The following is an 18,556-nucleotide window of genomic DNA, read 5'->3' on the forward strand; positions in this document are numbered from 1 at the left end:
TGTTACTATTATTGCTCCTGGAGAGGCTTATTAGCCTGTCACAGAAGCTGTAAGAAAAATCCATCATTTCTTTTGGAATACGATGAGTCTTTGTCACCCACAATACAATTAATGTTAAAAATAGAAAGAATGCTTATGATATGATTATGATTAGCCAGAGATGAGCTATTGTCCAAGTAACAGAACTAATCCAGCAGGCCAAAGATGACCTACACAGAACCATCAGTTTGCTGATTGCCATTTCTCTCTGAGTTTGATGAAATATTCATGCCTTTGCTCTCCTCTCTGCAAGCACTATTGATTTCTTGTATAAACGCTGCTATATTTAGTCTAGACAAATGGAATGTGGATTGCTGCTGAATAAATTGGATGAAAGACTGGGATCTTGCTTGCCGCTTTCTCTCAGTCTTGGGCAATTATTTATAATCAAGAGCAGTTTTTCTAAGTTGAGGGTGATTTTTCACAATTTAGTGATTAGTCTCTGAACAAAGGCAAGCAGTTAGACACAATCATTTCTGTTGGGATAGCAGGTTAAGAAGTCAAATTACCCTTTGAGGTTGACAATAGCTGTTTTGGAGAGTTCTGGGACTTTTTTCCCTTATCTTTTTTTGTGGGAAGGGTTTGGTTTTTTTTTTTTTTAGAGATTTGATGATCATAATTTATGGATAAGAAGAATGCCAACAAGGAGAGAGGCCAGTGTCTTTGGAAATTCTACATTTTGTCTTTATAGGGTTAAATTCTGACCTTTGTTTATTGGGATTTCCATGTAAACACTGGGGGCTGTAGTTGGGCCTTTTTAATGCAAAAATGAAATACGTCATTAACAGTCATTGCTTTTGGTTGGAATTATGCCAACTCTATAAATTAATGTTCAAAATCTCATGTTACTCCAGAGTCTTGATTGAAAGTTCTATAGCAGGTACTGCAACGAAGAGATTTTAGAGGCCACTATCCTCATTTAGTCCCCAACTCGTCACAATTACTATCTTTCCTTTCATAAACATCAGTGTTTTAGAAGACATTGTCCACCAAACAATGGTTCATTAATAAACTGTTTTACCATTTTCATTAAAGTGACATATGTAGCGTCATCAACACAAGCTTCTGATCAATACACTGAAAAATGACCAGTGTTAGCAACCCAAGATTGATACCAGCCCCCATTCCACCTCACCCACCTGCCTTGTACGTGCAATTCAAGTGACAAGTAAGGGCATTAATGTTTCATTCAGTATTTGCAGCCTTAACTTCTACAAACAAGATTTCTGTTAGCTTTTCTTGACTCCATGAAAATAGCTCTTAAATCCACACAGAATATAAACTTTGTAGTTCCCAACCTGGAATCTACAGATGTAAGTTACTTACAGTAGTAGTCAGAGCATTAAATGCAATTTGGAAAAATACAGAAAAGTAAGAAAGGGAAAATTATTCCTATTTCCACCCCAGATACAACTATCTTCTGTACCTCACCAGTCTTTGGTACACGAATTCAGAGACTAATACAGTTAAGAACCCAATGCTCTGGGAGGGTTGGAATTTTTGTCATTTTTGCTCTACTGCTGAGTCCAGCATCTAGCATCAAACCTGAGAATTTAAGGTTCTCAATAAATGTATATTGACTTAAACGATATTTATTTAAAGAGCTATCATAGGGTATGTGTCACTTCTGTTACTGTTTCTTCATTTAATGTTGTAATAGCATTCTTCATGTTCCCATGATTTAATGATTGTGTATTTTTCCACCATATGGATGTGACATATTTCACCTAGACATTTCCTTGTAGTTGGTGATTTTAATTAAAATAATAATACTTCAATAAATAGTATGACATTGAACTGTTTTTTCCTGTTACTATTGTTTCCTTAAGATATCTTCCTACAGTTGGCAAACCTGAATCAAATGGTAAAATACTTAATACCTCTTCCTACATATCACCAAATTATTTTTTAGAAGTTTTAAGCTATTTGGTAGTGCCACTTGCAATACATAATTGTCTACTTGGTATTATGCTTACACCATACAATGGGCCATTATATACACACACAGGTAAATGCATGAATCATATAGATGATATTTAATGTTTAGAAAACAATGGCTTACTTTCACTTAAAATTTATATTTCTTTACTGGTAAAGATAAATTTTTTAAAATTGCTTATTTATATTCCTTTATTTTCTTTTTCCTTTTTCCATTTTTCCAGAAGTTTTAGTGTTTTTATTTTCTAGTACTAAATGGAAATCACATGCAATTTTATTTGCATACTCGTTCTTAATATTTTTGTTTTGTGAGCCACACAGTATCATCTAGTTTCATATGCAGGAAATTTCAATTTTTATATAACTTAAAAAACTCAGAGCATTTATTGAGAAATGTACTATATGTTTTAAGTCCTTGAAGTGGATTATTCCATTTAGTCCTTTTAATAGTTCCATGTTGTTACTGCCTGTCTTCCTTGTCTATGAGCTTTTGTGCTTATGCCTTCCATCCTACAAGTTATCTAACAGGAGTAGAATTATGTGTGTGTGTGTGTGTGTGTGTGTGTGTATAATATGAATTGTTATGCATTGTCTAATTTATTTTAGATATTTAAAATTTAAATGTCCTATAATTATTCTCCAAATCTTCTTCCTCTAGTGGTTTGATTTGTTTTAGGCTTCCTCACCATTTTTCTGCCTTGCTCATTTTAGGAATAAGGTAACTGAAATATTATCATTTTAAGAACAGTACATAGAAAGTTGGCTACTTTCACTCCTTGATGTTTGGACCTGGGACCATTGTTGTGGTTGGTTAGCTAACCTACTCATCATTTTCAAGATTTTAGCATGCAGATCTGTTGTTTTCTTTGTTAGGTCCCATAGCCCTACAGATACCTTGCTAAAAAGCTTTAATTCTTAAGGAATTCCTTTATTTATTTGTTTTTTTATTTGTTTATTTATTTATTTGGGAGAGAAAGAGCACAAGTAGGGGAAAGGGGCAGAGAGACAGGGAGAGAGAGAATCTTAAGCAAGCTCTACAGCTAGCACGTGCCTGAAGCAGGGCTTGATTTCATGACCGTGAGATCATGACCTGAGCCAAAATCAAGAGTAGGAAGCTAAACTGACTGAGCCAACCAGGCACCCCAGGAATTCCTTAATTCTTAAGGAGTATATCTTAGAATATATCTTCTGATTCTAATTACAAACCAAAACATTTGCAAGTGTAGAAATTGAGTTGTGATACTTCTGTGTTATAACCTGGCATCTTCTCAACAGAGTTGCATTTTTTTGTCCTAAGTTTACCTGACTTGCATAACTGATCAAGTAGAATAGGTTTTATGAATGACTTATATACCAGTAAATGATTAGCTTCATCTGTTTGGTGTTTTGTGTTGTTTTGTTTTGATTCATCTCCTTGAAAAGAGAATTTTAGAAGATTCATGAAGGGGTATTGGTGGTTGAAAATGAGCATAGGGTCCATTTTTATCAAAACTAATATACAAAAGACTTTTTATCATCGTCGTAAAAAATGACTACAGTAGTTGACCTAAAGTTTGTTGTAGGGTATAATCTCTTTTATTTTTTGTTTGTTTCCAAGTCACTGTGCTAATTTCTTATCCTCTGTCATGCCCCCTACCCCCGCCCCTTTTTTCCCCCTGTTTCTCTAGTGGATGTGAAATCAGAGGTTCCTGTGGGCCTGGAGCCCATCTCACCTTTAGACCTGAGGACAGACCTCAGGATGATGATGCCTGTGGTGGATCCTGTTGTCCGTGAAAAGCAACTGCAGCAAGAATTACTCCTTATCCAGCAACAGCAGCAAATCCAGAAGCAACTCCTGATTGCAGAGTTTCAGAAACAGCATGAGAACTTGACACGGCAGCACCAGGCTCAGCTTCAGGAGCACATCAAGGTAGCAAATGTTTCTTTGCCTCTGACCTTTCCACTCCAGAAGCCTGCAGCATGACATGAGCGTAAGAAGGAGCACTGGGGTGGGGAGAGGAGGAATGTTTAAGACATGGAGGTATGGCTTGGAGGAAATTGTGATTTTACTGGTGAAAACCTTGGGTAAGTAGTAAGAGTGCTGATGAAAAACCTGCTTTGCTTCTTGGAGGGGCCTCCACTACTCTCATCCATTAGTTTACAGCATCAATGGTGGGAAATAGTGATTCTTACCTTCTGTTTATTCTCTGGTATGTGATTTTGTTCATTTGCCCCACTTATCTATTCTCCGCCAAGAAGAATCATGAATGACCCTGGGAAGATCCATTGTGTGTGTGTGTGTGTGTGTGTGTGTGTGTGTGTGTATTTATTTATTTATTTATTTATTTATTTATTTATTTATGAGAAAGAGCACATGAGTGAGTGGGTGAGAAGGACAAAGGGAGAAAGAGAGAGAATCTCAAGCAAGCTCCATGCTCAGCACAGAGGAGCTCAATCCCATGACCCTAGGATCATGACCTGAGCCAAAATCAAGAGTTGGATGCTCAACCGACTGACCCACTGAGGCGCCCCTTCATTTTATATCTTTAAAGAATCTGCATAATCTATTTATCAGAAAGGATAAATTAGTCACTTTATGTGAAGAGAGACTTGTGTTGTTTTGGGTTTTTTTCGTCTATAAGTGGATTTGTTTTAAGCTTTTATGTAAATTCCAGTTAGTTAAAATGCAGTGTAATATTGGTATTAGGTGTACAATATAGTGATTCAACACTTCCATACATCACCCGGTGCTCATGACAGCACATGCACTCCTTAACCCCCATCAGCTATTTTCCCCCATCCTCCCAACCACCTCCCTATAAGTAGATGTTCTGAGTATTTTCCCTACGAAGAAGACCCTATAATATTCATTCAAAATAATGACAGACAAAGCTCAGTAGAATTATATTTGAAGAAACCTGGGCAAATATTTTCAACATTTTTATATAAGTTCAATAGACCACAGATAAAAATTTATTAAAAGAATTTTGGGTGTAGTTGACAGTTTGAGACCCAAGTTGTTTAAATTATTCTTGGAGAAATATGTCTATGTTCCAGAATATTTTATGATGGACTATTTTGTTGTCAAGTCATTTTACATGTATCTATGTATCTATTTCTTCTTGTATCTTTGAGATAAATGTTACTTTAACTTTATTTGTGAAATGTTTCAAATTCTTGACAGAGACATTTAAAACAAGGCTATTTTGTTCTGATTAAGTACATGTTTAGTTTTAATTTATTATGACAGTAATATAAAGTAGCAAATATTTATAATAAAATTCCATTTTTATGGAATAAATAATAAAATAGAATTTTATGATAAATATTTGCTACTTTATATTGCTGTCATAATTAATTATCTATGTCCTTCAAAATGATTTAAACACATGTTAATTTACTAATACAATAAATTACACATTCTATCATATTTATAATATTGTACAATAGACGCTTGATCTATTACTCACTTGCATATTGGATACAGCATATTTATGTCAGATTAATATAGATAATTAATCTGTGTTGATGTTATATAATTTTACCACATTAATATTAGTATCTGAGAAGGTAAAAGTTCTACCTTCTTCCTTGTGTTCTTTGTTTTTTAAGATATTTCCTTAGTCTGGAAAGCCTATTGTATCTTATATTCCAAAAAAGCCTTTGACATCTGCTATAAAATGTCATGATTTTTTTTCTTTTACTAGTGAACTTTACTAAAAGAACTCTAGGGGCACCTGGGTGGCTCAGTCAGTTACGTGTCCAACTTCTGCATGTGTCATTATCTCATGGTTTGTGGGTTCAAGCCCTGCGTCAGGCTCTGTGCTGACAGAGCCTGGAGCCTGCTTCAGAATCTGTGTCTCCCTCTCTGTCTGCCCCTCTCCTACTCACACTCTGTCTCTCTCTCTCTCTCTTTCTCTCTCTCTCTCTTTCTCTCTCTCTCTCTCTCTCTCTCTCTCTCTCTCTCTCTCTCAGAAATAAATAAACATTAAAAAAATTTTAAAAGAACTCATGCAATTATTGATCTGTAAGATACCCTAAATTAAGAGTGGGGATTTTGTTTTGGGTCTCATGTGGAAACAGTAGCTCATAACTGTATTGAGTAGAATAGGAAACCTTAATTTAGTTTACAGGATTATTTTTGAATGACTTTAAAGCATTACTATTTGACCCTTGAAAAATATTTGGAACATTGGTGTTTAGATTTCCTTTTCCATTCATTCTTGCCATGTTAGGATGACAGTGATGAATGAATAAGATTTATATTCTTCACCATACTTTTTGTGAAGGATTTTTTTAAACTTTTATTCATTAAATAATCTCTACCCCAAATGTGGGGCTTGAACTCAACAGCCCTGAGATCAAGAGTCGCATTCTCTACCAGCTGAGCCAGCCAGGTGCCCTTCACCATGCTTTTTAAGGTAACTGTATAGTTCATTTTACTGTGGTACCTGACTCACGTTGCACTGAATACAGGGCAATAATAATAAGTTGCTGCTTGAAATACTTTTTTTCACTTATATTTGATGCATTTTGTAGTTGTAAAGAGCCATAGGAAAGTTTTTGAAGTAATGTATTTTTTCATTTTGCTCACAAGTCAATAGTAGCAAGTAAGTAACTGATTGTTACTTTAGCTCAAAGTAGTATAGTCAGTTTACTGACATCTGGAAAATAGAGGAAAAGAGGAGGCTCTTGACAGGAAAAAGATTCTGAGATAGCCAAAAGGAAAATTTACCTTTTAAAGTGATTTTCTAAAGTAGTAAGTCGTTTTCTCAGAAACTAAAGACCTAATTTAAATTTCCTTTCGAGTTTAGGAAGCTTTTAACTTTTTAAATTTTAATTCACTCTTTCATGGGAAAGGATAAGAATTGGTGCTTTTAACTTTCATTTGGATTTTATGTTTATGAGGAACACATAGTACGTGAAGTTTTTATTAGCATCAATCTTTGGCTTCTGTCATCAACATCTCTTGAGTTAGATGTTGTTATCCCATTTTTCAACCCACATAAGCTGAGACAGAAATACTGTAACTTGCCGAAGGACACACAGCCAGTAAATGGTTGTTCCAGGATTTTTAGCCTTGCCTGGTCTGCCATCAAAACTACCACATCATCCTCTCTGTGTCCTGTATCAGTCCAGAACATCTGAAACTGGGGGTTGATGTTTTATTTCCTTCTCTTTTTTTTCAATATCATTCCTGCAGTCTTCAATAATGAATAGTAGCTATGGAGATTAAATTGTGTGATTTTTCTAGTTTTCTAAAATAGATTAAATTTCAATTTCACTGGGGCTTTGGTTGAAGCAATGAATCAATTTGACCACTCCCAATAGCTGTAAAGAGTTAATATTTAGGAGTGCCTGGGGGGCTAAGTCGGTCAGGTGTTCAACTTCTGCTCAAGTCATGATCTCGTGGTCCATGAGTTCCAGCCCTGCATTGGGCTCTCTGCTGACAGCTTATAGCTTGGAGCCTGCTTCGGATTCTGTGTCTCCTTCTCTCTCCATCCCTCCCCTGCTCACACTCTGTCTCAAAAATAAATAAACATTAAAAATTTTTTTAAAAGAATTAATATTCAAGGCATAGTTTAAGTGAAGTTATAAACTTTTCCTTTAAAATGGAGTATGTAGAAACATCCAATAAGGGACTGGTATCTCAAAGCCAAAATGGTGAAGATTTTAATATGAAGAGTAACCAGAAATGCCTGTAACCATATCCTTCTGAGAGAGGTGAGGCTATTATGGTCTGCATACAAAGTTGGCTTCCTTTTGCTTCAGAGTAACTCTCATGCCATTCCACAAAGCTTTTTGGTTTTGGTCTCTTACTTTTCAACAAAAATTTCAGACTTATATTAGATAGATACTTAAAACAGCAAATTATGCTAACTTCATTAGGACTGAGATCTAAATATAGTAATAATCATTAAAATTAGTGTCGTTCAAACTTACCCAGTAAGTTCCATATGCATTGTGAGCATGATGTGTGAAGGAGATTGTTTTTCTGACATATGAGGACCCAGGGCTTTAAGTAGTTTAATAAGGTGTCTAGATTTCTTATCTGGTAATATCAGAGCCTGGGTAGAACTCATCGTCTTTAGGTATTCGTCAGTGAGCACATTTACTGTTATTCATTTTCTCTGCCTGAGAGAAAACTGACATCTCCATACAGTTTTTAAGAAGCCTTCATATTCATGTTCTTTTTTGTTTGGAAGTGAATGTAAGGGATTCAGACAACCAGATAGTAGTTTAATGGAAGTGACTTCATTTTGACCACTCTCTCTATTCTGAATGTTTTTGCCTGCTGGATGAATGAATGAACGTTTGCTGCTTTGAGAACAAAGCCTATTTTGGATGTATAGATTACATTAATCTGAGAACCTTCTCTGTAAGGTTTAGGAATTTTTAACATTCATTCTGTTTTAGGTAGACTTCTCCCAAATTAACTTATTTCTCACCATTCCTTAGATTTGATTACTTTCATACTATTTCTCAGGATAAGAAATGAAGATTTCCGTTGTTTATTTATAATGTGAGAGACGTGGTAAAACAGACTTCTGGGCCATTTCTGTCTTTGCCTGTTTTCATATGTTTCAGTTGTACAAAGGAAAGCTACTCATAGAACTAAAGATTACAGTGAATTTGGTAACGAGTTTTGGTGGGGCGGCACAGGAACTGAAGCTACCTAAAAACTTGCTTATATGACATTAAGACCATCTATGGCATTAGTTGTTTGTCGTTAGATTTCAGTCATCTACCGAAAAAGTGAGTAAAAATGTAAACTAAACGGAAACAAACTCCAGAAGCTCCTAACAGTTTGATTTTGGTCAGTAATGACTGTAATGCCTAAAGAAATTGCACACTCTCATGTCTTTCTCTTCTCGCAAGTTGCAACAGGAACTTCTAGCCATAAAACAGCAACAAGAACTCCTAGAAAAGGAGCAGAAACTGGAGCAGCAGAGGCAAGAACAGGAAGTAGAGAGGCATCGCAGAGAACAACAGCTTCCTCCTCTCAGAGGCAAAGATAGAGGACGAGAAAGTAAGAGGCACCAGGGTAAAAAACAAATCTCTTCCCTCATGTTTAGCTGATCGTCATTCAGAAAGAAGCCTGATAAAGAGTGGCATTAAACTTGTCAAAACTGTTTGCATTTAATTAAAAGAATGAATTATGGACTCAAATGTAAAGCTTTGACATTCACATATTATCTTTCTGCCTTCAGTCTGCAGAGGAAGTAAACAGAGCATTGTTTGGCAAAGATGCTTATTTCTGTTGTTTTGAGGCTTAAAAACAAGGTTCTAGTTAAGCGATCTAGCTATGCCATATTGTTTTATAATAAACTTACTTTCACATTTCCTCACTATGCCTTCCTCCCGCTCAAGTTATAATTAATTGTTCTCTGTAAGTCAAGCCATTTAGTTTTTGAGTACCCAGACTTTGGGAAGATTTAAGGCAGAACGTTTGTTTAAAAAAACTATCCACAAGAGGGAGACAGATCCAAATAATTCCCCTATCTGAGGTCAGTTCAAAATCAGGATGTAGCAAGGTTTAAAATCAGATGACTAGAACTGGAACAGTCAGCAGTAGTTATTTGTTTAATGCTCAAAAGAGGTTTTTAAAATGTTAGTTTTTCCAACTAGCGGTTCAGGAGAGGTCAGTGTATTGTGTTGTCATTTATATTGTCCCCCAAGAGTCTTGATTTTTAAAAGGCAGTGTTTTAGTCCTCATTTTTTTTAAGTTTAGGAAAAAATTAGTGTTAATTCTGGGACTCCCCTTTCTGCAGAAGCAATTAAAGAAATCATCAAAGCTCCTTTAAAAATTGGCGTTTTGAGCAGCAGTTACAAAACATTACTGTGCCATTTCCAAAAGCCTGTTTTTAGACTCTGGTTTCTTCTTTTAATAGGAAAACTTCACATGCAGTGACCAGTGGTGTTACTTCCTAGTTTTTGCTAAATACTCCAGAGGCATGGAAGGACAAAGCCCCAAGTCAACATCTATTTCTGTATGTGTATGTTTCAGGAGCAGTGGCAAGTACAGAAGTAAAGCAGAAGCTTCAAGAATTCCTGTTGAGTAAATCAGCAACAAAAGACACTCCAACTAATGGAAAAAATCATTCCGTGAGCCGCCATCCCAAGCTCTGGTACACGTATGTTCAGTGTTTGGCCTTTTTCATTCCCACGGGTCAAGAACATAGGTTCTGTGTTCAGCCAGCCTGGGCACAAAACCGAGGTCTGCCGTTCACAGCTATGTGGCTGTGGTCAAGCTCCTTGAATTCTTGTCCTTCTCTGTAAAAAGACTATAATAATAATAATAATACCTGCCTTCTCGGGTTGCTGGAAAGGTCCTGTGAAATAATGTGGTAAACTATGCCACAGAGAGCAGTGCTTCATGAATGTTAGCAAGTATCATCTTGAGGGCAAGGAAGTAGATATGTTTTTTGGTGAATGAGTAACAGAAATGTGGGGTGGGGCATAGAAATTAGTTCCTAGTTTGCATTTTTCTATTCTCAGATGGTGCATCTGATATCTTTACAATAATTTCTGAGGATTTGGCAGGTTGAGACTTTATTTTACTTGGCTCGATAGGAGGTGGAGATCTGAGCTATTTTTAAAAGACCAGAAGCTTTGCGACTTAAAAAAAAAAAAAAAGCAGGAAGACAAGGGAGGGAAGGGAAAGAATGAGAACGAAGGCAACTAAGTAAAGCTAAGTCTTCAGTGACTAGTTTACGCCTGTCCATCTGACTTCATTTTTTGCTGCACTATAAAATGAGTACCCTGGCTTCTGATACACAAGCTGACAACGTAATGCATTATGGTATTACAGATTTATGGATCCGTGTTTCCCTGAGTCCAGGGAAAAGCCACTATGAAATACACAGTTCTCCTTTCAGTAAAATATGAAGGATGTGGGGCTTTTTAAAATCAGGACAAACAGTGATAGATAAAGCATATTTGGATAACAGGCTAATAGATAATAGTATCATTGCTCTCATTTTATGTGTTTGCTGATTGACTATCAGATTTTACACTTGAATTTTTTGTGATCCCTCACATCGTCAAGGTTAAGGAAGTAAATACTTGATTACTCTATATTGAACTGGAAGCATCCCAGGAGTTCTATTGAGAAAGTTATTATCCTTCTGATTCTATTTTATAAGTATCTGCTTTTCTCAAAAAAAAAAAAAAAGGTAACTGAGGCAGATTGCAGAGTAGAGTACTGTATGAATACTTTTTAATGGTTTACGTAATTTCTATCAGGCATGTCAGTTGACTTGAGAAGCCAGTCCCTGAAGAAAATTTTCAGATGTTCAGTTAACAGCCCAAAGTATTTAGAAATAAATACCATTTTATTACTTAAAATTACATACATAATTTATAACTAATTCATATTCCTTCTAAGTTACAGTTCATTTTAAGAAGAGATAATACCTTTTTTTTTTTTTAATTTTTTTTTCAACGTTTATTTATTTTTGGGACAGAGAGAGACAGAGCATGAACGGGGGAGGGGCAGAGAGAGAGGGAGACACAGAATCGGAGACAGGCTCCAGGCTCCGAGCCATCAGCCCAGAGCCTGACGCGGGGCTCGAACTCACGGACCGCGAGATCGTGACCTGGCTGAAGTCGGACGCTTAACCGACTGCGCCACCCAGGCGCCCCGATAATACCTTTTTTAAATGGGAAACAACTACGTACAAACAACGTGTCAGCTGAAAATTCTTTAGCTGTCCCCTTGGGTATATTAAACATGACTGTCAAATATCAGTTAGCAGTCCCTTTTTATACTGAACTGAACTTCAATAGGGCCCAACTCCAGACACTGTAAGTCATTAATTTATGGAATCAGAACTTAATGCTTTTTGCTCACTATGGCTAGATGAAGTGCCCTTAAGCCAGTTAATTCTTGAGAATACATGATTCAAATAGATAATACTGGCAGAACCCTGCCCTGTTCATTGGTTTCTTTGTATATGATAATCATGGGTGTTATATCCACTGGATACACAATGTTCAGTCCTGGAAACTCTTCTCCAGTGGTGCAGTACAACTCTTTCACTATATTTGTGCAGGGAAGAGAAAACATTTTTAAAAATCATTTTCATGTTGAAGAAATATGCGATTGCCAATCTTTACCTTGTAAGTGCTGCAGAAATCAGGAGACCTGAGGCTGTTGACACTGTACTATCTCTGTAGTAGAAACGTCACCCTCATGTACTTTCATATATTACCTAGCAGTTTTCGAAAATGAGTTCCTTCTATATATTTACTTTTACTTTGGTTATTCTACCTTGTTGACTAAAAAGGATTTGATTGATGACTTCGTTACTAGTATGGCTGTTAACAAAACGTGCACAGGAATCTCAGATTATCAAAACTCAGGCTTTTGGCAAATTCTCTTTTAGTGAAGCAAACTTCCGTGTAAGTGTGTGATCACACACACCGTGGTCATTCTTGGGAATCCTGCAGCATTCTATACCACTCTGCCAAAGTGAACTTGGTTACATGAGGCTGTGGTTTGTACACACTAAAAAGAAAGAACATAAACACAGCTGAGACACGTGCACAGCATGTGCAACTGATTATTGCTGGCCAACACGCAGTAAAAACTCCAGAGCAAATGGTGAGCCCTCTTTTTCTTTTGTAGGGCTGCCCACCACACGTCACTGGATCAAAGCTCTCCACCCCTGAGTGGAACATCTCCATCTTACAAATACACATTACCAGGAGCACAAGATGCAAAGGATGATTTCCCCCTTCGAAAAACTGGTAAGTTGGTTTAGCAAGACTCCACTTGCTCTTCCATAACATACCTGTAATTTAATTTTGCCTCTAGAGGAAAGGGTCAAAGGGTTTGAATCATAACTATCACACCCTCTCCACCCCTGCCCTTAGCATAAACAAATATGTGCATGTGTGCATACACACACACACACACACACACACACACACACGTTTCAACATCAGTTGATGCAGTATATATAATCAAAGTACCTTTTCAAATTTAAAAGTTCATCATGTTTGGATTATAAACAAATTATTGTCTTATTAGCAACAAAGATTAGAATTAGGGAAGATAGAAATTTGGTTTCTTAGAAAATTTAAATCTCCACCAATGAGGACCTCTGTAATTTCCTCCATTTACCTAAATTTTTCTTGACCCTCAACCATTTACTACAAAAATGGGAATAATAAACTTTCTTTTCATCACACATTTTAAAATCCGTAAATTTTAATTGTTTGAGTGGTGAAAACATATAAGGCCAAGGCTACCTACCTTCTGAGTAAGTGACTTGCCTAACGTCTCCCAGATTATAAGAGAACTCAGAGTGATGGTTTGTACCTAATACTCTCATGTAATTATATAAAAACTTGCTTAGGGGAACTTGGACAATGAAGCTTCTATTTGGAGTTTAGTAAAACGCCTCTGGCTCTAAGGCTTGTATTTGTTTTCTTGTCTTCTCTTTTTTCAGCCCTCTGATATGTGCTTATTTAATTTGTTACATGCTCTTACCCCTGTAATAAATATATTTAGACTTTAGCTAGATATAAGCATAAATAGCATTTGTGTACATTCTATTCTAAACGTTATGTTTTCTTAGAGAAAGTTCTAAACTTAAAAATTTTTGTATCCAGAAATAACCTGAAAAGGTACTCAGAGAAGATAGTTTTGTCTATCGTATTTTACTCAGGTCTTCTTAAGAAGTGTAGATGTATGTAATTTGTATATGAAACCTAGAGAGTGGAAATGATTTCAAATAATTATATTCATTTTCCCAAGCAACCTTGAATAATTAAAATGGATATAGATTGTAAAAACACACGCTAAAGCTATATTCTGTCATAATTTACCTATAGCGTAATGAAGATTTAAAAATAAATCCATCATAAGTAAGAATTTATTACCTACCATCTAATGTACCAGGTACTGGGGTAGATCAGTGAAGTGTTGGAAAGCAACCCATGCCTTTTAATTTTAATAACTCACAGAGTTTTGCATTTCTACTATAAGACAATAGGTAGAGTAAAATGCTTCAAGAAATACCTCAAGAAGACTATGCAAAGGGAAGAATGAGTTTTATGTATTACATCAGAATTTCACCCTATTATGTACAAATCAGACCCTATTATGTACAATCTGATTTGTACATAATAGGGTGAAATTCTGATGTAATACATAAAACTTTCATGTAAATAAACTTCTCTGGGATAAAAGGAAGAAAGCAAAGACTGAGCCTCCACGTATTTCTAAAACATAGAGTATAGTTTATGAAAATTGATCCATAAAGGACATGAGTTTTAGAATGTGCAGACTTTGATCTGCTGTCTTGACATTTAGTTGCACCAGTGACATGTGTAGGAACTATTGACAGAGATTATGTGAATACTGCCCCAGGTCTCAGGGCAGTGACTGGCATTCAAGAGCCCAAGGAGTCACTAAAAGGAAAGAAAACATAAGTCCCCTTATGGCAGGAGGTTACTGATGAGTGATATAGTTACATTCATGGAGAAAGACTTCTACCCTGCTGTGCACACAGCCTTTGAATATATTCTTACCACTGGGAGACTGAAAACTGACTGCAGAACTGACACTGACTTTGAAAAGAAGTGGCATTTGGAGCCAGTAAAGCATCCAGAAAGAAAATCTGATCTTTTTCAATACTTCAGAACAAGTACTAAAAACCCACACTTTGTGTCCCAGTTTCCATGAGAACAGTTTAGGATTTTTTTCCTCTGTTAGGAATGACTAGCAAGCTGTTAATTTATTCTTGTAAAAATTCTCAGTCCACAACAGAATTCAAAGAGAAATCCTGCTCAGTGTGTATGTTACAAAATTTTATTCAAATCTGTACTAATACGAAAGACATTTACTGTGTCTATGTGATATGTAATAATGGTGAAAAGATACAGCCCTTGTCTTTGCTAGTGTTATATTTTCTGTATTTGCCTGGTATTTGAAGTTGACTCCTTTTATATTGAAAATCTGACATTTATGAAGCATTAGGCCAAGGATTTGTAAAATGAAACTTTTTCAAGCACTATACCAATGAAACTCTTGAATAGCCATTAATACTTTTATATCTGTATAGATGTTTCAAAATATCTCTTTATTCAATTCCCATCATCTAAGAGAAGTATGATATAATTAAATACAGATGTTTTCTACACATTATCTAAAATACTTAAGAGATACTCTTCCTTAATTACAAATAGGCAGAATAGTACTCTTCTAACTATAATCAATCCATTGTGTGAAAGTTTAGACATATATTTTCACTAAATGGAAGAGCACTGAAATATAGTCAAGCAATAATTTTTACTTCAGCATTTGTTGTATGTTTATGGCTTAATAGTTATTACCAAAAAGGTAAATAATAAACTATTACTGTAATTATAATTAAACATATGTAATGATTGGGGAAACTAAGATGATTTTCACATAAACCTACATCATATTAAATGAGATCTAGAGTCGTGGCATCATCGATCACAGTGTAAATACCAGGATAGCTATAATAGAGTCAAGTTTTTCTACTGGGGCCTGATTATCACCCTCTGTGGTCTACTTGAATTTCACTGAACCCAATCTTGGATTTAAAAGAAGTTGTTAAATAAGTGGGTTCTCTTTTTCGATCTGCGTATAATACTAAATGCAGTACCTCCAATTTCCTTTTAACCTGCATCAGGTCTGAATTGCCAGAATGTGTTAGTGAGATTTAGGGGATAAAGCTGGAACCAGAGTAAGAAAAGTTTTAATGATCTTAAATGATTAAAGTGGCCCCAAGGGTATCCCTGAAGCAGTGAGCACAATTTGGAACCTCTCTTGACCTCCCAGGACCCAGCCTGACAGTGATAACCTAGGAACCGTCACCCACAGAAGTTTCATTTGTCTGCAGAAATCTGACCTTTGTCATGCAAAGTAGACCTTTACTTCCTTCCCCTTAGGAGAATCCTAGTTGCTCTTAGAATTTGGGCATTTAGGAAACATCAGAATAATACAAATAGGTGGCTCTAATCAGGCCCATTCGTAATTCACATGTAAATACAGAAATTGAGAGTCTTTTGATCCTTTCACCACAGTGAACAAGGAAGGATTTCATAATTAGTTGTGAAGTTGAGAATGAAGTAATTGTTTTCAACTTTTATATTTATCGCCCACACTTAAAATAGCACTTCCTTTTAGAATTACCTTCTGTGATTCTTTTTGTTCCACGAGAGAAGGATTTGTTGATGCTGAAATTTATAATATTTTACTGAACTTTATGTTTTGGCTGCAAATTATATTATAGTGTAGTAGGTGACTTTTTTCCCCTAATATAGTACCCTTCTAGACTGATAATAAACTATAAAATAGAGAAAGGAAGCTTCTGGGTCCAGACGCTTTTGAAATAGTACGTATTTCTCACAAAGATACTGCATATGTGGTGACTTTGAACTGACCTTCAAAACCATTTGAATTGGATTCTATTTCCAGTGAGTGTGTACCTATGTTTTGTAAAATATTATGGTAAAAAAAATTCTAGAAGTTTTATGCTCCATTATATTATTGGGGTCTTACCTAGTGAACTTGGCCTTTCTTTGAATGTTACAGTCATTCCATTTATTTAATACTTTTGAACAAAGTAAACTGGTTGGCTAGATTGACCTCTTAAAGCGTGCAAGCCATATAAAGCTTGGCATGGGCTAATAGGGCTGTTCCAGCCCCACTGAAATATTCATTTTAATGGTCAGCAACACTAGAGTAAGACTCAAGGATGGAAGGGGTCCAAACATAAGTTCAGACTTTGGAAGGCCGGTGTCATTTTCCACACTGAGTAAGTTGGAAAGAAGGCAGGGATGAGATATATAGCTTTATAAATCTCCCTCAGAATAGCAGTTAGAAGTTCTGTTGTGGTACCTTGGTGACCCATTCGAGTTATTATAATCCAGAATCAATACAAGGAGGTTTTTTTAATATTATGTTTTAAAATCAGTTTTCCCCCTTCTGTCTTTCTAATTCTGTGTTTTTCTCATGATCCACAAGCACATGCTTAGGTGCACATGTGGGCATACACACACGTTTCTGCACAGATAGCACTAAAATAGTGCTTATGCTTGTAAAAATGTCACTCAGAATCTTATTCCAGGCCAACAAAAACTGGATTATTTTTACATATCTTTAGCACTCTGCCTTAATTCCATTGTTGTGGTCATTCTCACTTAAAATTAGTAGGATATTTCTTTTGTGATAAAGTTACAGCAGTTTTCCCAGAATCAAAAAGCAATGTGGCACAGTAACAACAGGCTTTGAATCCACCTACCCATTCAAAATGCGGATCCTCAATCTTAGGAAATTTACTTAACCTCTTTATCCTATGACTCTGTCATCTGTAAAATGCAAGTAATTATTGCTTTTGGTTCATATAGTTATTTTGGAAATTGCATTAAGTATTGCATGTAATGAGATTAGGATCTTAGCTAAGATTTAAGGAGTGCTTAGTTAATTTTATGTTTCTAGTTGAGAAGGAATTCAGTTTCATGTATTTTTATCAAGTTAAAACCAAATGTCTTATTGTTAAGGAAAAGACTTTTTAAGGTCTGACATTCTGCCACATTAATTGATAAAACAAGTAACTGGGGAGAAAGTGACAAACATTGTTTCTAAGCTATGTGCAACTTGCAGTACTAATGTCAACATTGGAATAAAGGGTTTTGTCAGTTTTGTATCTGCCTGGCATTTCAGAGCCAAATATGGTATCAGAAAATAGCAGCAAAATTGTTTCTGTCACCGACCATAGGAGGAACACCAACTGATGCTTTGTGTTCACTGGGGCCCAACCGAGTTTTAGTTTCTGCCCTTGGCTTTTATTTATTTTTTAATTTTATTTTAATGTTTATTTATTTTTGAGAGAGAGACAGAGTGAGAGCAGGGGAGGAGCAGAGAGAGAGGGAGACACAGAATCCGAAGCAGGCTCCAGGCTGTGAGCTGTCAACACAGAGCCCGACATGGGGCTCGAACTCATGAACCCTGAGATCATGACCTGAGCCAAACGTCAGACGCTTAACCATCTGAGCTACCCAAGCGCCCCTGACTTTTATTTTTAAATTATTAGACTTTAAGTTTAGATTTGCAGAAAAACTGTGCAGATAGTACAGAGGGTTTCCATGTCATTTATTCCTCTCCACCACCAGTATTTGCTCTTACTTACATCTTCCATTAGTGTGGTTCATTTGGTATAACTAATTAACTACTAGGTACATTATTATTAGTGTAGTCCAAAATTTACATGAAGGTTTACTCTTAGTGTTGTAAAGTTCTGTAGATTTTGACTCACTTGTAATGTCATGTCATGTATCCATCATTACAATATAATGCAGAATAGTTTCACTGCCCTAAAAATCCTCTCTGCTCCATGGATTCATCCCTCTCTCTGACCAACCCCTGGTGACCACTGTTATTTTTACTGTCTCTATAGCCTTGCCTTCTGCTGCATGTCATATAGTTGGAACCGTATAGAATAATGTGTGCAGCCTTCCAGACTGGCTTCTTTGACTTGGCAATATGCATTTAAGATCCCTTCATGTCTTCCTGTGCCTTGTAAGCTTATTTCTTTTAATTGCTAAATAATATTGTACT

At 36.0% G+C, this 18,556-nt stretch overlaps 1 protein-coding gene across 8 annotated transcripts in view; it reads left to right on the forward strand.

The window, feature by feature from the left end:
• The window catches only part of HDAC9 (histone deacetylase 9), a 939,997-nt gene that overhangs the window by 481,075 nt on the left and 440,366 nt on the right, over positions 1-18,556 (forward strand). For 2 of the 8 annotated variants that reach the window (XM_043589043.1, XM_043589047.1), the window contains exons 4-7: positions 3,645-3,886; positions 8,836-8,986; positions 9,965-10,085; positions 12,587-12,708. In XM_043589043.1, the coding sequence (XP_043444978.1) occupies positions 3,645-3,886; positions 8,836-8,986; positions 9,965-10,085; positions 12,587-12,708 (636 nt within the window). Of the gene's footprint in view, positions 1-3,644; positions 3,887-8,835; positions 9,002-9,964; positions 10,092-12,586; positions 12,709-18,556 lie in introns of all 8 variants that reach the window. The other 6 variants (XM_043589041.1, XM_043589046.1, XM_043589044.1 and 3 more) reach the window with 4 other exon arrangements.

This window comes from Prionailurus bengalensis, chromosome A2, assembly GCF_016509475.1.
Source record: "Prionailurus bengalensis isolate Pbe53 chromosome A2, Fcat_Pben_1.1_paternal_pri, whole genome shotgun sequence".
NCBI classification, from domain to species: domain Eukaryota; kingdom Metazoa; phylum Chordata; class Mammalia; order Carnivora; family Felidae; genus Prionailurus; species Prionailurus bengalensis.